This window comes from Olea europaea, chromosome 3 (assembly GCF_002742605.1).
Source record: "Olea europaea var. sylvestris chromosome 3, O_europaea_v1, whole genome shotgun sequence".
NCBI classification, from domain to species: Eukaryota; Viridiplantae; Streptophyta; class Magnoliopsida; order Lamiales; family Oleaceae; genus Olea; species Olea europaea.
This window is the reverse complement of record NC_036239.1, coordinates 19858242-19882272: the sequence shown is the minus strand read 5'-3', so window position 1 is coordinate 19882272 and position 24031 is coordinate 19858242. Positions and strand designations below refer to the sequence as shown.

The 24031-nt window shown below is 38.0% G+C and overlaps 1 protein-coding gene across 2 annotated transcripts; it reads right to left on the bottom strand.

Annotated features, from left to right (window-relative positions):
- Positions 1 to 340: 340 nt before the first annotated feature.
- On the bottom strand, positions 341 to 18545 carry LOC111389069 (autophagy-related protein 2). Of its 2 annotated transcripts, XR_002701675.1 has the most exons (15): positions 18089 to 18545; positions 16439 to 17493; positions 15569 to 15717; positions 14464 to 14639; positions 11176 to 14343; positions 10977 to 11089; positions 5519 to 5729; positions 5136 to 5249; positions 3537 to 3644; positions 3317 to 3449; positions 2260 to 2462; positions 1369 to 1565; positions 1207 to 1295; positions 973 to 1118; positions 341 to 665 (listed from the first exon to the last, which is right to left on the bottom strand). XR_002701675.1 is itself a non-coding variant. In XM_023013926.1 (14 exons), the coding sequence occupies exons 1-14, from the start codon at positions 18290 to 18292 to the stop codon at positions 571 to 573; spliced, it is 6015 nt and encodes a 2004-aa protein (XP_022869694.1). In that variant the 5' UTR covers positions 18293 to 18545; the 3' UTR covers positions 341 to 570. The 2 variants fall into 2 exon arrangements, 1 of the variants encoding a protein (XP_022869694.1); XM_023013926.1 differs by lacking the exon at positions 973 to 1118.
- Positions 18546 to 24031: the final 5486 nt, after the last annotated feature.

Below are 24031 nucleotides of genomic sequence, written 5' to 3'. Positions count from 1 at the left end.
ACCCTGACCATAGACTAGATGAGCTGCTCGACTCGATCCCTTTAACACCTTAATCTTCACCACATCAACACAGACGGATGTTAAAGGTAGAACCAGAAATTCATTATGGAGGAATTATCCCTTCAATAAGAATTCTTCTGCCACGCAATCAGAACACACGATCTTTCATGAAGCTATCTTTTAATCAACTCGAACCATCCAACATGAAATTCACTGCATAAGTTCCCGAGCATGGTTCCAAACGGGAAGTTGTGAAACAAATAACAAAAATCTTAATTGGTAATAGGCTCAAATATACATATACCCAGCAACAAAGTCGGTTTAAAACACGCCAAACAAAGGTTCCTAAAAAAAATTAGTACTAAAACTGAAATATATTATACAAAATCATCAGTTAAGAATGTGATCCTTGACTAAGATTATACAATGGTGAATCATTTCAAACAAACTTATAAAGCATAATTTTTTTTAGGGGGGATCAAAACTATGGTACACATATTACAACAGAAGAAGGCTAAATATGTCGATAAAACAACAGTATTTACAAGGTAGAATTTTGTGCGCTAAAACCTAAAATCCTAACTGCGTATTTACATCACTTTCAGATTTGTCCTCTGATGAAAAAAATATTGGTAACCGGCTTCCTATATGCACATTATCTACACCTGCAAACACGCAAATATATAAATAAATTAGCTCAAAAGAAATGCAAACCCACAATGCTCGGTTTTAACAGGGATTTCCAATAGATTTCAACGATGAGTTACTGAATCTAAAATATGGGCAAAAGAGAGATGGTTTGATGAATTTTCTATTCACTTGATCAGACTTGGACGCGCTCATTTATCTTCCTGCTGCATTCTTTACTTGACTCGTCTTAGTATGTAATGTTTGTTATGTACATATCAAGTTAGATTTTACTGAACAGCAAAAATATGAGTAAGATTGTGCATATTATAAAGTATCAGCTACCTGAATGAAATGCAGGTCATGATACAAAGAGTAGTCACCATAACATCCCAATAGAGGGGTTCAAAATTATTTATTCTCCTCAGCAACTATGGGACATTAGATTGACTCTGATGGGACTGAATGCTTGCTTTTCCATCAATATGATACTTACAAGCAGTCAAAAGAAAAATAATAGCATAAATAAACAGCCATCAACCATAACATGTGATCATATGTCAGAGTAAATTTACTGACTTGGTTCACATCTATTGTTTGAATTCTTCGGAGACAGGCTTCTCCCCAAGTGTTTCTCCAAAGATTCTCTCTTACGCTCAGGGTCAAGGCTGCACATACAAAGAATTACCATAAAAAGAGGGAAAGGGGGGGGGGGGGGGGGGGGGGGGGGGGGTTTAAAACCTGTTCCTGAAGCCAAGAAAAGCACAATGCGCTGCACGTACAACAGCAGATGCGGGAGCTATAGCTGCTACAGGAGCACCCTGGACGGCAGTTACCAAAGCAGATCCTACACCAGCACCACGCTGATATTTTTTCAAGGGAGTTTGTACTAAAGCAGAGGCTGATTTGCCAAGTCCATCGCCTATGCTTTCAAAAGCCTGTATATTTACAAGCATTTGAAGGATGCAATTAGAAATGTTCGCTCACGTCCAACAAGGAAATACAGGAAAACACTATGTTTTTGTATTTCTCATTTTTTTTCCTCAGAAACCAATGATAAAGACAATCTTCCACAACACCAACCAAAAATGAATGTCAACCACCATCATCCCAGATGGCAATATAATAAAAGGTAAAGAGAAAAAATAACTTTTTACACAGATATAATATTCCATCAATTCAGTTCCTCTAGCATTGGATTGTGGGCATCATTTCAACTCTGACTTGTGAGAATATTTCATGTGAAAAGGTGAGTAGTGAAGTAACCAAAAAAAAAATTAATGATGAAGATTTATATCCCAAATGAAATTGCTTTTAAATTATAGTTAGATGCCCAAATTGAATTTTTCTATATTACTTTTAAAGTATAGTTGGATGACCAAATTGAACTTTTCTAATTGTTGAAGGATGAAATTGCTTTTAAATTATAGTTGGATGACCAAATTGAATTTTTCTGATTGTTAGAACGAAATTGATTTTAAATTATAGTTGGATGACAAAGTTTAATTTTTCTAATAATTGAATGATGAAACTGCCATTATTTTCCTAAATATTTGAAAAATTGGAAATTAAAAACTTTACAGAGTGAAAAGCGACTATGTAAAACTGAGTCTAAAGAGATGCAATATTAACCTGCTGAATTCCTTGTCGAGCATCATTGGGCTGATTTGATCTCACATTGGTAGTCATCCTGTTTTCAACAGGCCATGGTACCGAAGGTGGACTGCTTGTGAGAATATACTCAGCCTGGAGGAGGACATCATGAGCTCCTGCCGCCAGATGAACTCCTAGCCCAATTGCTTCAAGTGAAATACTTCTAAGAAAAGCTATTGTACCTGAAACAACAGCTTAAAATAAGTCTTCCACCAAAAAGAGTGGTATTCAGTTTTAAAATTGTACATGAGGGACTTCAAAAAAATTGTATATTGGGGTAATTATACGAGGTGAAAAAGTGACAAAAGGTTGTATTGTGTAACAGTCATCCCACGAGTGCATAAGCCTTGTTAAATATGAGCAGTTATTAATTCATATATCAGGCATAAGTCGAAGCCCTTTTCTGTCCTATTTGACCATGAGAAATCAGAATAATGCTTCTAATATACATGCAGAAACTGAGTATCCTACTTTCTTCTTTTTCTAATTTCTATTGGCGATACAGGTTTTACAAAATGAGAGTAGGGAATATACACATGATTATCAAAATAAGCAAGAAAACCAATGTAACTCAAACATCATGTGCGCAGATAATTTATCGAGCGTGTTAATTCACCAAACTGAGATTAATCACAAAGGATCCAGAACTAAAATTGAACTCTCATCATTAAATTTAACAACCGACGACCTTTACTTGTGAGGAACATTTCGCAACAATTGATCATTATTTAAAGAATCATAAACATCAGATACTGTACATGCATTTTTCTAGAATGAATTTGTTAATGCAAAGCTGAGACAAACTTCTTCAAGAAATAATTTTTTCCTAGATACCAAAGATGAGTACGTGTTTAAATTCATCTTTGCACTTCATCAAAGTCAAGTATCTTTTCTTTCTGATAATTGCACATAGTAACATAACTCTGTGACACATCTAAACCACATGGAAAGGGAAGTAGAGCTGAAGTCTTGCCTCTTTAACATGAAACTCGCATTATTATCAACAAATTCAAAAATGTCATTTTTGACAACTGACCTCTTTGCATTCCTTTCAGTAATCTACGATCCTTCCTGTAGCTCTTCACAGGTGCAGCCACCAACTTTGCAGCACCCGAGCCAACAGCAACCAATGACCGAATAGGAGGAAGGCCTTTTAACAGTTTATGAACCTGCAGAATCCGTGACTAGTTAATACCCATGATTTCATAAATGACATTATTCCTGTGCCAGAAATATTTTATCAGATATATCAAAACCTGGTTTTGAGAAATATCTTCCAACCAATCCCCAACTATTGTTTCACAAACACTGCCCCAGCCATAAACGCCAACTGCCTGGACATGTTTCAGTTGTAGCTCGATCCCCTGTATTAGATGTCAATAGCAAATGGAGCTTAACATTTGAAAATTCAAATCTCAAAAATGAGAAGAAAATTTCTCAGGCTTGCATTTTCAGTTTCATTATCAAATAAAAGTTCTCAGTATCTTTCTTGCCATAGTAATGCAGCGAGTTCAATGAAATAATGCTAGGTAAGATTGTAATGGTTGAAACTATATCTGAGAAGGTATTGGAGACCAAACTATTCCAATGCATTATACACAGAATTTTATTGATACAAAGGATGGATCAAAAAAATGTAACAATTACTTTGCAAGGGCTGGCAATTCTAACGTTTTAGCAACATGCCCATTCTAGATTGATTTGTGGGTTTTTAGATTACATTTATGATAAAAGAGAGTCGGGAAGGGATGGGATTTTTACATATAACAAGGATCAAGGAATTAACATAATAATTGATAGTCAGAAATTAATATGAATGAAGAGGTTCAGGAGAAAATGATCAAGTGAGTATTTCCCACAACTCTTACAGATCTGCATTTAAAGAGACTCAAATTTCTATTTGAACCAGAGAATTCATCCACAAATTCACTAAGGGTGCATTGATTGCCAATATTTTCCATGGAAAACGTGTTTTTTCCAACTAAGTTCCTACTTTTGTGATGTTTGATTGCCATTTTTTCTATGGATAATATTTTTCTACTTTTGGTCACGTTGACAATATTTTCCTCAAAATTAAGAAAAATATTTTCTTTAGGGGGAATAGGATTTTATTTTCTAGAGAGTGACTTTTATTTGTCTCTCTTATCTACCTACCAATAAAAAATTGGCAAGTATAATATTTTTTAGATTGAAAATTAAATCAATCAAACACATTTAATTGACAATTTCCATTCAAATAAATTTTAGGCAATTGAATTATCTAAAATTTATTTTCTTTCCATGCAAATTCCATGCTTGCAATCAAGCGCACCGTACAAAATTTAATTAGATAAATCCCGCTTATCCTACTTAATTTGCCATGAGAAATTTGGTGAAAATTTAGTGGGAATAGTAACAGAAAGGCATTGCCCATAGTATGCAAGGCATAATCTATTGGCAAGTCAGAAAAGTCCACATGGGTAATATAGCCATCCAAGCGCAAAAATGTGTTAACAGAACATGAGGTGAACACAGAAAAGATGCAGATCAGGAATAGTTTGCATAAATTTCATTAGATGCAATTTCTTGCCAGATTCGTTTCCTTTTTCTTTTTGAAGTTTCTTTTCATAGTAATATATTTCATTTTTTTCTTCTTCATGGTATGCATGTGCTGGAGAAGGGGCTTTACAAAGAAAGGGGAGCCTGCGAATCAGCAGTTTGCTAAAAATTCCTTTTTAACGTGGACTGACCACATGGCTGTTGCCATTGGCCCATAACTAATTAGACGCAACCGTTCATAATCAGCTATGTTGTTTGTGCATCAAAAATTAAGAAATCAGGCATTATCAGATTGCACATATGAACCAGAAACATACCTTCCAAGGTACTAGGTTAACAAGTTCCACATACTTCCCACCCCTTAATGCAGCCAAGTCGACATGGTGTGGACAGTAATCAACTCGAATGAGGACGGGCTGAATATCAAATTTCTGCAGAAAAGAAATACCAGTAAAGGATATTGATTTTGTAAGCGATGATCCTAATGTGCACAGATCTAATCCAGGGGCAAAGGATGAAAAAAATATTATAAGCAACAGCATCAAGATCAGGGCACAAATAATACAGAACGGACCAGTTCTGATTAAAATAACACTCTGTCCACTTGAAAAGATAACCATGGGCATAAGTGCCCAACCATCATCCACTAAAGATTAAGGTTAATATAGTGTTCCAATAGAAATTATTTCATACAACCTACCTGAAAATAAGTAAGAAATGCCTCATCACTGATGGGATTGCTTCCTAGAATTGCACTCTTCTTTGTTGACTTTCCTCTTTCACTTGGTCCTGGAGAAGTAGCACTCTGGGATAAATCAGCTTGTGAGCTTTTTCCCCCAAAGAAGCTAATGAGAAAATCAAGCTGATTCTGATGCAGATGCAGACGCAAAGGAAGTAGAGCAATGCTTAACCTGGAGAAGGAAACATAATAATAAGAAGAAAAGAACCATACAAGTCATTGTCGGATTTAAGAATTAACAGGACATTCAATTTCCAGTGCATAAATGATGAGAAATTTTGAAGAAAGGATGTGCATTCTTCATCCAAATATCCAGAATTCAGGTGAATATAATTTGAAAAATGAACAGATACAATTAAGACATGTACATACAAGAAGGGAAATACTATCAAGGGCCTATATGACCCATGACCTCCCTAATATCCAAACTCAAAACCCAAACCCATGACCAGCAAACCACCGCCGATCCAACTACGACCATTATTTTCACCGACGACTGCAACGCGTCGCACGGCAACCCTAACTCTTCCGGCCTCTCGCCACACATACAGCCACACCTTTAGGCGGCCCTAGGTGGAAATCCTAGCACCGCCACTCAAGATGATGCTGGAACCGGAGATGCAACCACTTGGGATGAAGTAGCGCCACTGGTCGACAGCAAAACTGGTGAAGTATTCGAAATGTTGACATGCAGATGGATCGATCCGGGATGCAAACCTAGATCACGCAAAATCTAGCCACCACTCAGGCAGACACGCCTAATCGGAGGGCAGTGCAGGTTGGGGAGGAGCACGCGCCATTGGGGAGGAGCACGCGCCGCTAAAGCAGTGCGACGGTTTCGAGTGGAGGCAAAAGAGTTTCAAGTTTCTGTTAACAATCTCGGCACTGTTAAGATAACAGAGTGGGGCTGGAGGATATCGAATGCAATATGTATGGAAATGTTTGGCGCACTCTGGATGGTGAATATGGTGGATATGTTGAGGGTAGCTAGTAGGTTGGATGACTGTCTCAAAGTTTAATGAGTCATCAAGAGCTTTTTGGCACAACATTGCGTGAACAGACGTTGTAGATACTTGATTATAGCACAGTATGGGGATAGGCGTCGGAAGGGAGTGGTGATGGTGCCGGAAGGTGCGAATGGTGAAGGATGGGCTTCGATTTCACGAGTGTTTCAAGCTATAGTTGACTCATTTGTAATTGGAGACAAGGCCAAACGTCAAACGATGAATGCTGGACGCCAACAAGGGATGACATATGCTGAAGTTGCGACAAACGTACATGCCATGCAGAATGTTGATCGAAGGGTGCTAATGCGAAAAGAAAAAGTAGCTACTAATGAAGGCATTTGTATGACGCATAAACCTAAGGAAACACATGTAGAAGGATCATATGACAGTGTATTGAATTGTGATGAAATAAGGGCCCGTGTCCACGTGTTGAAAGAGGAATTGGATGAATTATCTAGGCTTGTGGGATGTGGATCTGTAGCGAAATCCAAGATTCTTTTTTGTCATAAGTGTGGGGTGGGCGTGGAAGCAAAAAGCTTGTCTCCTAAGGAGCTATCACCAAATGTAGACCCCACCAAAGATAAAGGGGATAATGACTCAGGGGTCGAAGCAAATCGGGAGATGGGACCTTGGTCTAACGCAGAAGAGCTGAATATGATGAATTTGGAGTCGAAGACACTGGGTATGATGGACATGACGCCGGCTGACGGATTATTATCAGCTGCGAAAGAGACGGGGCATACATTAGTCGACGGTTCAGCTTTGACTGAACTAAAAGAGCACGAGGCGACATGTTCTAACACCTTGGTTCAGAAGACATAATAGAAGGCACTCGAAACCCCTAAAAGAAAAGGAATTAGGGACTGACAAAGATCTAGTGTTGTGGGCAGATGGCACCAAGAAAAGAGGAACAAACAGTGATACCAAGCAGGTGGAGAAAGTAGAGGGATTCCCATATGATCTCTTAGAGTATTGTCATGAAGAGGAAATAACGGAAGTGCATGCAATTGAAGGTCCCCCACCTTCAAATTGGGTTTTTCAAAAAATTCAGAATTTCAGTAAGTTAGTTGGTGTGTCCTGCGATGGATATGAAAGTAGACTGTTACAATTATTCGAGGAGTTGAAGGCCAATAGGGGACAAGGGATGAGTATACCAGGTGGTAAAACAAGAAGAAAAGGAGATCGTGAACTTAAGCGACTTGAATAGTCAGTAAATTATGGGGTAAGGGTGTCAAGTCAAAGAAAGGATTGCTTGGGAGGGATGACAGAGCGTTAAGATAATACCAAAAATAATTAATTGGAACATAAGGGGGCTTAATGTAGCGGATAAAAGATTACGGTTCGAAATCTGCTAAGGGGATGGAGGGCGGACTTAGTCTGTTTACAAAAAACTAAGTTGGATTTCGTCTCGAGGGCTATTGAGAGCAATTTATGGGGAGGACAGCATGTTGGATATCAATATAAGGGATCATCAAGGGCCTCAGAAGGTGTGTTAGTCATATGGGACACGAGAATTCTTAATATGGAGGAGGTTAGTGAAGGACTATTTTCTTTATCGCTTTCGTTTAAAAATATTGGCGATGAATTTTGTTGGATGTTCATAGGAGTTTATGGGCCTAATGATGATGAGAGTAGAGGTGGATTGTGGGATGAGTTGGCAGGGATGATTTTGTCCGATCAGCTTAGCAAACGGGGTGTACAAAATTATTGCAAAGGTACTGGCTAATAGATTAAAGGAGGTGTTGGAAAAAGTGGTGTCTAAATTTCAAAATGCCTTCGTCAAAGAGCGCCAAATATTGGATTCCGTACTTATAGCAAATGAATGTATTGACTCCAGACTGCGTATAGGGATTCCGGGAATGTTATGTAAACTTGATATTCAGAAGGCCTATGATCACGGGAACTGGGGATTCCTTTTGTATATGCTCAGGCGATGTGGCTTCGAGGACAAGTGGCGCCATTGGATTCAGTTTTGTATATCTACGGTCTCCTATTCGATTTTGGTAAACGACACTCTTGAGGGTTATTTCCGGAGTAGTAGAGGTTTGAGGCAAGGGGTTCTGTTGTCTCCATTATTGTTTATCATTGTTATGGAGGCTTTAGGTAGGATGCTTGAGAAAGCTATGAGAGAACGTCTGTTGAGAAGCTTTTTTGATTAACCAGTTACAAGTATCCCATTTGCTATTTGCAGACGATACATTGATCTTCTGTGATGCAGAGGTTGAGCAATTCAAGAACTTGCGTCTATTACTATGCTTTAAAGCTGTATCTGGATTGAAAATTAATTTGGGGAAATATGAGGCCATCATAGTTGGGGATGTCACTAATGTGGAGGAGTTGGCGACCATATTGGGTTGCAGGACTGCGCAACTGTCTATGTCCTATCTTGGGCTCCCCTTAGGAGCATGGTTTAAAAACACACACATTTGGAATAGTATTGTGGAAAGGGTGGAAAGGAGGTTAGCGGGTTGGAAGCGTATGTACCTCTCAAAGGAAGGCCGTCCTACAGTCATCAAATCCACTCTATCGAATCTCCCCACTTACTTCTTGTTATTGTTTCCCATTCCCGTTTCAGTGGCAAAAAGATTAGAGACTAGAGAAAACTTCACTTGGTTAACTGGGGCGTAGTGTGTTCTCCCATAAAAACGGGGGACCTTGGAATGAGGAGTCTTGTATTGTTTAATAAGGCCTCCCTATGTAAGTGGTTGTGGCGATTTGGTGTGAAGAGGGAGAGCTTTTGGAGGAAATTATAGAGCGAAATATGGTGTTCTAGAGGGGGGATGGTGCTCAACCAAGGATCGTGATTCTTATGGGGTGAGTTTGTAGAGGTATATACGACGAGGGTGGAGAGAATTTCAGGAAATATTGACGTATGGGGTGGGGAATGACAATACTACCAAATTCTGGAAAGATTGTTAGTGTAGAGATCGGCCATTAAGAGCGGAGCATCCTTCCCTGCATCGTATTACTTTAATGCTGCAGGCTATGGTGAATGAAGTCTTACATGTGCATAATGGGAATCCCAGCTAGAACATCGCTTTCAGAAGGGGTCTACAGGACTGGTAATTGGATGATTATGCGCTACTCCTGACCTCTTTGTATGAGGTGCACGTCAACGTAGGCGAAAGTGATCGTAGCAAGTAGAGGTTGGCACGTGATGACATTTTCTCAGTAAACTCTTATTTTAGATCTTTATTGGAACTTGAAGAGTGTTCATTCCCATGGAAGAAGGTATGGCGTTGTAAACTACCTCCTCGGGTGACATTTTTACTATGGACGGTTGTGAGAGGACAAGTGTTAACGGTGAATAACCTCCGAAATAGGGGCTTTTATGTTACAAAATTGTGCTATATGTGTCAGAAGAATGGACAGACGATTGACAACTAGTTCCTTCATTGTGACGGTGCTCGTACCCTATGGAATGATTTCTCAACACACGGATTGGATGTTTCCACAACGTATGGAGGATGTTTTGAAGGCATGGGGGGTAAGATTTCGTAATAAAAATTGCAAGATTGTTTGGGACCTTGTCCCAGGATGCATCGTCTGATGTATGTGGAGAGAGAGAAATAGTCGCTATTTCAACGATAATACACGAACAACATAACAAATTAAAGAATTGTTTTATTTGACACTGTATACTTGGTTTAATGCCGTGACTATTATTTACGTAGACGGGTTGCCCAATTTCATATCGTTTCTGTCTTGTATTAATTGATAATACACTTCCTATGTATTATCCATGATTAATAAAATATTTGATTACCTATCCAAAAAAAAATATACATATATATATCAAAGGCCTATGCCCCTGCTTCTGTTTCACAAAGATACAATATAGACTATGACAACATGATTATAGAGCCCAATGGAAACAATAAAGATACATAGGCATCAGTTATAATTTCACCCTTCAGGTCACATAAATTCTGAATCATCATTTTGTTCCATAAATATTTGGGATCTTTTCTTGATTGCACTTCTACTAGTTGTCAAGAGTTCTATACAGCTCACAGGTGGTTCAAGTACCCCAAAAAATGCAACAATTGTAAGCCATGGATGACATATAACTACACCTAGACTTCTTTTTTCTTTTCTATACAGGTCAATGAACTGATTCTGGGACTATGTTTTCCCCCATTCAGGGTGGTCTTTATGCATCGGCAAGAAAACTTGTTTGCTTCCCACTAGGCAAGTACTGCAAAATTATATCTTTGCAGTCCATCAGTTACCAATGTGAAAATTTCTATTTCCAAGGAGCTTTAGTATGAAATTCCATAAATAAAAAGAAATTAATAAATCGATGCTATTAAAACATATTCCAGAACAAGAAATAAACATATAAAACTGCAAGAAATTTCCTTCAATGAGAAAGAAGTGGAAAAAAAATATCTGGAACAAGATGCACACACCGGTTTTCTTCCAAGGGGATTGAAGGGTCTGGTCTAACAGCTTCCATATCCAGCTTTAATGCTTTTGAGGAGAACTTCCTCGGATATTTTTTTGAATGATCAAGACCAAGCACCTTGCAGTCAAACCAAATTATGAAATCAGACAATAGTTTCTGGCAAAATATAGAAGTGCACTGAAGTTCAGACACTTGAGCATTACCTGCTTCCATGGCGCATTACGGCTGTTGTCATTAAGGCAGAAGTCTTGAATAGAGAGAGCAAGTCTAGATGCACATATTCCACCATCGGTAAAAACATCATATTGGAAACCTATTTCGAACAACTCAAGCTCTAAAGATATAGTTGTATCCCTCCCATTGTTATTTGCATACTGCTGAACAGTTCTTTCAGAGTTGGACCAGTCAGAACCGGCATACATTCTCCAAATGATGTTCATGTTCTTAAGAAGTACGCAACCTACGACTTTCCTACAGTCATCATATTCAGTATCACTGCTAGAAGACTCGCCTTCTACAAGTTGCGGGACATTAGTCTGCTCATTGACTTTTGAAACATGGTTTTCCAAAATTCTTAATGAGGATTCCCCATACCATCGACCATTTCCGATTTGTGCTTCTTCTTTGGCACCAGTCTTGCATTTAAGAATATCATTTGGTGGCTGGCTTTTCAAAGTCAGTTCTGAGAAGGGACGCAAATCTGACAAGATATATTCCTCTATCAACTCAGGAAAGTTTTCCTGTAATGGTGCACCACCAGCTTCCAGTCCAACTACAGGCACAGATCCAGCAAGAGGCAAATTATATGAAGAGCCATTGACTGTTAAATTACATTGTTCATCAAGGGAACTACCAGCACCTACTGCACAGAGACGTGATTCAAAAAATTTAGCTTGGCCATCGGAGTTTCCATCTAGATGGAATACGTCTTCACAAATTTCATCCATCAAGTTGACTGGGCCTCGTTTATTCTGTCTATCTACACTTGGACCACACATCTCAGAAACTGGTGGAGAAAAATTGGTACTCAAGGTGCAACCATCATTGTTGTCATGCACCTGCTGGACATTATTCCACCTTGTCTGCAAGTGAACAATTGATTCTTGCATATCAGGTGCAAACAGTTTCTGGAGTTGATCAGCCAATCTAATTAAACCAGAAGCAGTATCATGGCATGTATTCAAATCGATGTGAGAATCTGTGCATTCCACTTCCCACATGTGGCCATTCTGACAGTTTGTCCGTACAAGTGCTTCAACGTGTGCCTCTTGTGCAACTTTAACATAGCCAATCTTGCTAAGATGTTCTACACTGTAAGTATTACCAATAACTTTCGACTCAGATAATGAACAAAGAAGTAGACCTAGATCTTGCAGTATAATTTTATAGTCCGCAGCAGTACAATCAACAGTTGTTCTATTAGAAAGTATAAAGGAAGATGCAGCCAACAGACAGGCAACATACTGCTCAGGTATAACTTCATTGATTTTCTGTGGAGAAGATACGGGATCGAGGTCATCTTCAGCCTCTAATTTTTTCAGGTATGGCTCATAACTCAAACAGATATCGATCAAGTTAAGAAGAAAAGAAGATCCATGGGTCTGGCTCGGACTGTTATCACCAGCTTGTTCCAATTCAGAAGATGGCAAACTGAAGAAGGAGATTATTGTATTCAACCAATCCAGGCGACCACCTATTGCCACAATAGTGGCACATCTTACAGTAATGGAAGTATAATTCTTGTTGCTCTCGGGATCCCAGAAGAGTACAAAGTCGGTACCTGAATGCATAGAAGACAATACATTTGAACCTTCTCCATCACCACGCCCCATGGAAGAGTCACTGCATGAGATCAGAAGAAACTCTTTGGGTAGACCTTCCGTAATAGAACCCCACATATTTCCCTGACCATGGGACACACGTAGGAAGCTGGCACTCCTTATTCCACCAATATTTTCTACAGACAGCAACTCAAACCTGTGAACTTGGAGAACAAAACTATGCCAAGAACCGGGAAGTTCATACTGGATGGAAGGCTTGACATTCCCTACTGCTTCTGCAGTAACTGAAATTGTTACAGAGTCACATTCCACTAAAATGGATGTTTGAAACAGAGGGATTTCTTTGTTAATGCCACCTGGATCAGAAACCATGCATGAGAAACAATCGATCACCTGATGTGTGAGATCATGTAAGTTCTCGTAATGAGATTTGGCAAGATTGATTGTAACAGGAGAGAGATGTGCATGCAAAAAAAATCTAGAGCTTGAAATAATCTCTGGTTTAGTAGAAGTATCAAAGTCCGCCATATTCTTAACAGTGGTCACAGAAGCAAACTCACGGTCCCTTCCCATAAAGTTATCTTCTCTCTCTGTATTCTCAGCAAAAAGCTTCGCTTTCTTTGCCATACCAGGAACACTCCTGATACCCTCCTGCCAAAACATACTAATGACTGACTGACAGCCAGTTCCTTGAGTGATAGACATAATATTATCAACAGAAAAGCTGGGCTCAAGCCCACTGCAGAATCCACATTCAACATTCTTCTTCAAGGCTGAGGTAATGAAGTAGACATGAAGGTCAGGAAAATTTAAATGTAGGGAGCATGATGCTGCCACAACATATCTTTTCTTGGGAATAGTGGGGGCAGGCATTGGCTTAGCAGCTCGAACTTCTTTACCTCCAAGAGTTGGCGAATAGAAGTCAATAGCAATAAACTGGTCACAAAAAATGTAGCTATTAGAATATTCACCCCCCTTGAAAGGGAAACATAGTATTATCCTTGCATCTTGGAGGAATACATTACCCCTCAGACTTTCTTTTCTAGACTCCCCCAAAAATTTGTTTGTTTGCAACTTGGATGGATAAGAATTCCCTACGCTTGTTGTTTCAATACAATTTTCCATTTCTTTCATAAAATTTAACAGCGTACTAAGTAAACCAAAATTCACCCAGATAATAAATCGGGGCAGCTTCAAGGAAAAAGACGTAGGCCCCATAAGTGAGCTGTCAGACGATAGTGAGTTCATTGTGATTTGGCCCTGACCGACACCTGAGGTTTTAAGAAAAGTTACACTGATAACTTCTTTTCTGTTTGCCACATGACAACAACCATCCAAGTTCTGGATATTTGGCAGGAAATCAGCACCATAATTATAAGGATGATCGAAAGCATCTTCGCTTGATGCACAAAAATTTTGAAGAGCGCTTTGAACACCATTTTGCATTTGTTGGATCAAAATCATCTGACTTTCCAAATTGAAATCGAGACCATGAAACTTAGGATCCATCAAGTCATTCTTAGCCCGAAAGTGATCAACGAGTTCGATATGATACACTGTCGCTTCAAAATTCGTTTCTCGAGGAGATGCCTGCTCATCTTGCCAACATATTGACGTTAATGTGGTGGAATACAATGTAAATGTAGAAAACTTAATGTGGATTGAGAGGAGAAGAAGGAAAGAGAACAATCAGCTCCAACTATAATTTACCTGGAATATAAAGTATAGATCTGTGAACTTTGCACATAAATAATGAAACTGATAATCATCATTAGCCTGAGCATCCTTCGCATTCCAGGAATCCTTCTGGTCTTCATCAGTGAAGGAAAAAAGGAGAGAGATTTTATCAATCGCGGCCTTAAAGTTGGTTTCAACATGCTGCTGTTCTGCACCAATGGTTAGGAAGAAAAACATATTAGTTTCTCAGACAATGAAAGCTTTCATGCAGCTTTAGGACTATAAGACCAATATATTAAACAGTGCGCTCTATAAGCACATGGATTTGCCACAAACTTCCAAGTCAATACACATTCTCTAAAAACATACTCTAGACAATAGAGCGCTATCAGATTAATTTCCAATCAAAATACAAAGAGAGGAAAGTGGAAACAACAAGAACAAATTAAGAGCATGTTCAGTGTCTTATTTGGGCATATGAGCTTACCAATAAGAAGTATGCATCTATATGCTCTATTCTTATTCCCAAAAAAAATTTGGGGTCGCCTAAAATAAAAAAATGGAAAATGTCTTTGAGTAATAAATTTAAAGAGTTCAGGCCTCAAGTGTGGAAACTTCCATCTCTACAATGCAATGGCATCTGAGGGTGTTATATCCCTTGTTTAGAACAAGGAACACGAGTATAACCAAGTTGTTCAGTATTTATAACCAGACACTAACCAACCTGATTTTATGGATTTTCCATAATGTAATCCTGATTCATTAGAGAAAGAAAAAAGCATAAAATTCACCAAGACTAATTCATTAATTAACTAACGAGGTTTGTGGTCCAAACTTCCTTGGATCCATTATTTCATTGATAGGCTTGATAATTGAATCAATTGGACATTTTGATTGAAACCATGTGATTCTAAAAGATCATGCTTAACCTAGGAACGTCTTAATCGTACCACTTCTAACCAGTTATCTTTAATAACTCCACCTTTGATCTACCAAATGAACATTTCCCTGATTGCCAAGGAAAAATCGTAGCATCAACACTCGAAGAATCAAAACTAAGTGCAGCTGCAGATGCAGCTTCTCATATGAAAAAAGGAAAAGAACGAGACAAATTACATATATTCAGAGAAGCACATACCTGAGGGAACATGTAAAGATCCAGAGGCAAGGTTTGATGCAGCAGTTATTGCACTGAACATAGAACCTGTCCAGTTCCACACAGCACTGTTCCCTAAAGCAGACTGTGAATTTCTCAGTTCATCAACACATTCAAAGAACTGGTCCATGCTGCAAATAAATCAGTTATAAATGCAGGCAATATTTTAGTATCACCGGAAACCAAATGAGATTAAAGAAGAAAAATTAAAGATAATGTATGGAAGGTTTTGCTTCCAATGGACAACTATAGATTATGGTTTCTTTTAACATCAACAGCAGAAGTGGTTTACTGAAAAAATAAAAAAATAAAAAAAAATTTGAGAGAGAGGGAGAGTCTCTAAAATTATGAAGAGTCAATGCATGATTCAATGACTAATTGAATACCTTGAACCAGCAGGTCTGAAAATAATTAAGATAAGTGAAATTTTGAGAAATTATTTGGATGCATCACTAGTTTTCCTTCCTTTTTTTTCAAATATGACTCCTAGCTCAAGACAAAGTTTCTTTGCAAAGTGCTTTTATTCAATTCACTTTTTCTCTCTATGTCCTTTTCATTTCTTTAATCTTCTCTAAGCAGGGTGAGGATTAGATGTCAATAGATACATGTAACATGCAGAAGGTGCAAGTGCACTTAGAACATATTTTGGTGCAACTTAAATAGGTGATTAAAATTCAAGTCAAAGTCAACAATTAATTTTAACCACACATGTTATGAGATCCTAAACTTTTCAACGATATATTTCATCAACTTTCATCAAAAACTACTAAAAATCTGAATTTTCAACTACACCAAACAGGGGTTAAATTATTTAATAAATACAACCCATTAAAATGCAAATAGGGTACTAACCTTGCCTCAAAGTCTGTTTCTTCTTCAGTTTTGTCCTTCTGTTTTTTACTCACCCAATCTGATATAAGAGGTGACTCTGATAGCAGAGCATTTGTTGCAAATTCTTTCTCTGCACAAGGACTACATCCAGTATCAAAGCCTTCATTGCCTAATGGCTCCTTGCAAAAAGCAAGTAGACAAGAGTCCAGATTTGATGAATGGCTATTCGATGCTCCACTGTGACCTTCACTCTTTGCACCCATACCTTTAAACAAATTCCAAATACAAATGAAATATCTGAGGGTGGTAGGCTGAATTCTTAATACTAGTGGATCAATATGAACATCTGCATCCACTTTGTGGACATCCAAAGAACCATTTTTCCAAGGTATGCTTAATTTAAGATTCCCAGAAAAACCTCCTTTTTCCCCAGTAATAATTGTAGTCATGGAACCAAACGAATGGTTTCCTGAAAACCAGTCACCATAAGGTGTCACAGGAGAACATTGAGGAGGTGTCTGATCAACATCATCCATGTGTAGTAATTCAATCGCTGCTCCCTCGAATTTTACAAAGTTTATCAATTGATTTAAACCAAGAAAGTCACGTTGTGCATTTCCACTGTTAGAAGAAGCATCTTCAGAAATTTGTGTTCTGCACTCTACCTCAGAAATTCGAAGTACTGCAGTTCTGCATAATCCTTCTTTCATTTCTTCCCACATAGAGGGATCAAAAGCTACAATCAGATTTTTAACTTTCACATGAAAACTAGTCAACAACCATTTTACCATCTTGGCAATGGTTTTGACTCCTTCATGAACATCAACAGAAGCATTTTCCAATCCTCCATTAACTGCATCATTCTCAAGCTTTCTACAATGATGGCTGGAATAATTCTTCTTACTTTGACAGGAACTGCTAGTTTCTGATTCATCTTGAAAAATATTTGTCTGACGAGGAGTGAGCACGATCTCAAGGTCATCCACCTCAATTTCACAGCCACCATCCTTCCAAGGCATAGTTACCACTAATGAGCCAATAGATCCCTCTTTCACAGAAACAGTTGCTACATTGAACTGAAAAATAAAAGAGATGTAATGGCATTGAAATTGTTTGCATAAGCCTCAGGATAGGATGGGGGGAGGGGGGATGGTGTGTGCCTGTTCCATAAGAAATGCTAAACTGATTCATAATTTTGAATATTCTGAATTGCCAATATCATTCACCTCTTACTATTATTTCTTCTATTAATTATCAACTCTCAAAAGCTCCCAGTTTGTCAAATAACTGTCACGTTTTTCAAATTTTAGCCATCCAAGAACATAAAAATTCTCTCTAGGAGTGTGCAAATCCAACCACCCACCCGGAGAATTATAAAACAGAGGAAGAGATAAGAAAAGAAAGAATTTCAAACTCAATCAAAATTAACATTACATCAACTACTTTAGCATATGAATTAGATGCAGAATCACCATGCAGTCATGCTAATCTCCATTCAAATTAATTAACGAGTAATTTAAGTAACAGTCAATGAAACTTAGTTTAATAAAGTACATGCTATTCGAAGTAGAAAACTAACACCACGCAGCATTCACCACAAACATGTTACGTTATGGACAAATTACCCACAAGTTCACATCAAATTAACGACAATTAAAAAAAAAATCACACCTTCTGGTTTATATAGTCGACGTTGACTGCGAGATCGGAGAGCTGAATGGTGCCGGCGCTGAGCTGGACATCTAGCTGATTTAGATCAATATCTCCCAGTATAAATTTTCCTAATTTTTTCTTCAACAAGAATTTACACAACCTCTTTATCGCCAACCGGGAGAACATCGCCTCCGCCGACTTTGCAATACTCCACGTAAACATCTTTCCTGAATCTCTAAACAATTCTCTTCAATTCCAAGCAAGTTTCAATTTTTTGGTTTTTTTTTTTTTTCAAAAATTAGGGGGTTTTGAAGTATAATATGTATATTGATAGTTATATATACGGAATTTGCTTTTTCGATGGAGGCTCTCACCTCCATCCAAGCAGGAGAAGATAGAGAGAGAAAGAGAGATTCTGGTTTCGGAGAAAAAGATTGGAAAAGTTTAGGGCGAGCCGTGCTTGGGTGGTATAATTTCGTCGGGTACGTGAAATGCTCATTTAATTATAAAATATTTCAGGCAATTTAATTGCAATAAAACTCAATCACGTTTAAGTTAAAATTACCTTGCTTAGTGGGGAATAAAATAATTTTTTAATAAATTTTGATAAAAGTTAATAAATTTATTATTAAAAAATTATGAATCCCAAAAAATATGTTTAAAATTAATTGTTGACATTGATTGAAATTAAAATTTCACCAAACAAGAACTAAGCCCCTGTTTTACCTCCATTTTGTGGTAATGAAAATGGGTGGAATAGTGTTTTTTTTAAATGAATAGTTGATAAAAAAAAAGTTTGATTTACGTGTAATTTTATTTTATAAAAGATTGTGTAGTGTAAAATAGAAAAGAGAAAAATGAAATGTAATGTAATGAATATTAATGGGGACCAAATGAGGGCTAAATATAAATTGAAGACGAGTTTGGGTGGTTTATTTCATAAGCAATGAGGCTAGTATAGGATTTAAGTAAATTTGTATAATAGCATCTTCAAAATACTATTTAAATACAAAATATTCTTTATTTTAAAGAATTATTGGTAAAAAATATGTTTAAAGAGACTCTTTATTTTAACATTTTAAAATTGAAAATTACTCTTTATTCTTAATGTACAATGAACTTATTTAATAAATTGAAAATTTTAATAATATACTTCTTAAACTATACAAATTATATATTAGCTCCTATTTGGTAGGAATTAAAATCAAGATTTTAGTATATTTTTATAAAATTTGATGAAATGTGAATTAAAAAGTCGTTCCCGTGAAATATATTGTTAAAAATAATTATTGATTTTAACTTAGATCAAAATCTAAATTTTAATTTCTACCTAACAGACTTAAATTGATTGAACATTGATATATAAAAAAATTATGATAAAATTAAAATAACAGAAGAAATAAAAAAAATGTTTATTAAGCAAGGTAAAATAAGGAGACAAAATAGAAAATATTGTTGAAGTGCATAAAAATTTTGACTCACTAAATTTGAAGATGCTCTTTATAATGCATTAGATGTTTTTTATTAAAAAAAATCTATTGAAAATGCTCTAATTATATATTACATTTTGTGTGTTTTATGAGAATTTATAATAAGATTATTATGTGTTTGATTTAAAAGATGAGCCTTGTTTGGGCAATATAATTTCAATCATTCATGGTTTATTAAACTAAAAATTCAAGCAGAGGTCCTGAATTGAAAAATCATTTTTCATACGAAAAAAAAAAGGACTTTTTCAACAGTAAATTATTCATTAAAATCTAAAAATTTCAAAAGAAATTAGTGATTTTTGAAGATTAAATTATAAGACTTTTGCGTTGGTTTCAAAAAATAATTATGCCTGAAAGCACGAGTCGTGAGTTAAAAAATCGTACTTTTTCTATTAAATTTTGAATAGTATATAATTTATCAAAATCTGGAAATTTTAAAAATTACTTATTTGAATGTTAAATTATATGACTTTTGCGTTGTTTTACGATCGGGACAATATTTTGTCAATTTTTATTTTATTTTATTTTTTTTTTTCATATTTAGAAGCCTGTTTGGGAGTGATTTTGAGAATTGATTTTTTGATTGTTGGGAGAAAAGTGGGGTCCACCTGTGAGAGAAGAAGCCAAATATGACGACTGAAATAGTGGAATAACAGTCAAAAAATCAATTTTTTGGGACAAAAAAGCGAAAAGCGCTCCCAAACAAGCTGCAGGAGTTTATGTGTAAATTTTGTTGGTGCTCTGGTTTTAGGAAATTATTTAGAGATTAATATAATAATATATAATAGTGCAATAATTGGTGGTTAAAGCAACTTGCTTTAAAAAAAGTGCAGCTCGAGAGGGTACACAAAAGTCAAAACTTTGTCATATTGTGTCGTAAAATGTATAGTTCGGGCCAATTCCGACACAGTCGCGAAAAATGACGAAATTACACCCGGCGCGATTTTTGTTCCCGATCAACCCGTCAAATTTGAGCCATTCCGACACAGTCGAGAAAAATGATGAAATTGCCACCGGCGATTTTTTTTCAGATAAAACTGCCAAATTTCAGCCAATTCCGACACAGACGAAAAAAATGACGAAATTGCCGCCGGCGGGATTTTTATTTCCGATCAAACTTCCAAATTTCAGCCAATTCCGACACAGTCTCGAAAAGTGACGAATTGCCCCCGGCGTCGTTTTTGTTTTCGATCAACCAGTCAAATTTTAGCCAATTCCGACACAGTCGCGAAAAATGACGAAATTACACCCGGCGCGGTTTTTGTTCCCGATCAACCCGTCAAATTTGAGCCCATTCCGACACAGTCGAGAAAAATGACGAAATTACCCCCAACGCGATTTTTATTTCAGATCAAACTGCCAAATTTAAGCCAATTCCGACATAGCCGAGAGAAATGACGAAATCGCCCCCGGCGATTTTTATTTCAGATCAAACTGCCAAATTTCAGCCAATTCCGACACAGCCGAGAAAAATGACGAAATTGCCCCCGACGATTTTTATTTCAGATCAAACTGCCAAATTTCAGCCAATTCCGACACAGTCGCAAAAAATGACGAAATTACACCCGGCGCGGTTTTTGTCCCCGATAAACCTGTCAAATTTCAGCCAATTTCGACACAGTCGCGAAAAATGACGAAATTACACCCGGCGCGGTTTTTGTCCCCGATAAACCTGTCAAATTTCAGCCAATTTCGACACAGTCGCGAAAAATGACGAAATTACACCCGGCGCGGTTTTTGTCCCCGATAAACCTGTCAAATTTCAGCCAATTTCGACACAGTCGCGAAAAATGACGAAATTACACCCGGCGCGGTTTTTGTCCCCGATAAACCTGTCAAATTTCAGCCAATTTCGACACAGTCGCGAAAAATGACGAAATTACACCCGGCGCGGTTTTTGTCCCCGATAAACCTGTCAAATTTCAGCCAATTTCGACACAGTCGCGAAAAATGACGAAATTACACCCGGCGCGGTTTTTGTCCCCGATAAACCTGTCAAATTTCAGCCAATTTCGACACAGTCGCGAAAAATGACGAAATTGCCCCCGGCGCGGTTTTTGTTTCCGATCAACCAATCAAATTTTAGCCAATTCCGACACAGTCGCAAAAAATGACGAAATTACACCCGGCGCGGTTTTTGTTCCCATTCAACTATCAAATTTGAGCCCATTCCGACACAGTCGAGAAAAATAACGAAATTGCCACCGGGGATTTTTATTTCAGATCAAACCGCCAAATTCCAGCCAATTCCGACACAGCCGAGAAAAATGACTAAATTGCCCCCAGCGTGATTTTTGTTCCCGATCAACCTGTCAAATTTGAGCCCATTCCGACACAGTCCCTGATAAACTTATCAAATTTGAGCCCATTCCAAGACAGTCGAGAAAAATAACGAAAGTGCCCCCGGCGCGGTTTTTGTTCCCGATCAACCTGTCGAATTTGAGCCCATTCCGACACAGTCCCTGATAAACTTATCAAATTTGAGCCCATTCCAAGACAGTCGAGAAAAATAACGAAAGTGCCCCCGGCGCGGTTTTTGTTCCCGATCAACCTGTCGAATTTGAGCCCATTCCGACACAGTCCCTGATAAACTTATCAAATTTGAGCCCATTCCAAGACAGTCGAGAAAAATAACGAAAGTGCCCCCGGCGCGGTTTTTGTTCCCGATCAACCTGTCGAATTTGAGCCCATTCCGACACAGTCCCTGATAAACTTATCAAATTTGAGCCCATTCCAAGACAGTCGAGAAAAATAACGAAAGTGCCCCCGGCGCGGTTTTTGTTCCCGATCAACCTGTCGAATTTGAGCCCATTCCGACACAGTCCCTGATAAACTTATCAAATTTGAGCCCATTCCAAGACAGTCGAGAAAAATGACGAAATTGCCGCCGGCGGGATTTTTATTTCCGATCAAACTTCCAAATTTCGGCCAACTCCGACAAAGTCGAGAAAAATGACGAAATTGCCCCCGCGCGCGGTTTTTGTTTCCGATCAACCCGTCAAATTTTAGGCAATTCCGACACAGTCGTGAAAAATGACGAAATTACACCCGGCGCGATTTTTTTTCCCGATCAACCTGTCAAATTTGAGCCCATTCCGACACAGTCGAGAAAAATGACGAAATTGCCACCGGCGATTTTTTTTCAGATAAAACTGCCAAATTTCAGCCAATTCCGACACAGCCTAGAAAAATGACGAAATTGCCGCCGGCGGGATTTTTATTTCCGATCAAACTTCCAAATTTAAGCCAATTCCGACACAGTCTAGAAAAATGACGAATTGCCCCCGGCGCCGTTTTTGTTTTCGATCAACCAGTCAAATTTTAGCCAATTCCGACACAGTCGCGAAAAATGACGAAATTACACCCGGCGCGATTTTTGTTCCCGATCAACCCGTCAAATTTGAGCCCTTTCCGACAAAGTCGAGAAAGATGACGAAATTGCCGTCGGCGCGATTTTTATTTCCGATCAAACTGTCAAATTTCAGCAAATTCTGACACAGTCGAGAAAAATGACGAAATTGCCCTCGGCGCGATTTTTGTTTCCGATCAAACTGTCAAATTTGAGCCCATTCCGACACAGTCGAGAAAAATTACGAAATTGCCCCCGGGGCGATTTTTATTTCAGATCAAACTGCCAAATTTCAGCCAATTCCGACACAGTCGAGAAAAATGACGAAATTGCCCCAGGCGCGGTTTTTGTTTCCTATCGACAAGTCAAATTTTAGCCAATTCCGACACAGTCGCGAAAAATGACGAAATTACCCCCGGCGCAATTTTTGTTCCCGATCAACCTGTCAAATTTGAGCCCATTCCAACACAGTCGAGAAAAATGACGAAATTGCTGCCGGCGGGATTTTTATTTTCGATCAAACTTCCAAATTTCAGCCAATTCCGACACAGTCGAGAAAAATGACGAAATTTCCCCCTTGCGCGGTTTTTGTTTCCTACCGACAAGTCAAATTTTAGCCAATTCCGACACAGTCGCGAAAAATGACGAAATTACACCCGGTGCTATTTTTGTTCCCTATCCATCTGTCAAATTTGAGCCCATTCCGACACAGTCGAGAAAAATGACGAAATTGCTGCCAGCGGGATTTTTATTTCAGATCAAACTTCCAAATTTCAGCCAATTCCGACACAGTCGAGAAAAGTGACGAAATTGCCCCCGACGCGATTTTTGTTTCCTATCGACAAGTCAAATTTTAGCCATTTCCGACACAGTCGCGAAAAATGACGAAATTACACCCGGCGCGATTTTTGTTCCCGATCAACCTGTCAAATTTGAGCCCATTCCGATACAGTCGAGAAAAATGACGAAATTGCCCCGACGCGATTTTTATTTCCGATCAAATTGTCAAATTTCAGCCAATTCCGACACAGTCGAGAAGAATGACGAAATTGTCCACGGCGCGATTTTTGTTTCCGATCAACCAGTCAAATTTTAGCCAATTCCGACACAGTCGCGAAAAAT

Excerpts from the sequence above, each read along its gene's own strand:
- LOC111389069 (XM_023013926.1), bottom strand. The coding sequence starts at position 18,292 with ATGTTTACGTGGAGTATTGCAAAGTCGGCGGAGGCGATGTTCTCCCGG. Across the intron at positions 14,640-15,568 it reads ATCTTTACATGTTCCCTCAG|AACAGCAGCATGTTGAAACC; the intron begins GTATGTGCTTCT and ends CCATTGGTGCAG. Across the intron at positions 1,296-1,368 it reads TTTCTTGGCTTCAGGAACAG|CCTTGACCCTGAGCGTAAGA; the intron begins GTTTTAAACCCC and ends TTGTATGTGCAG.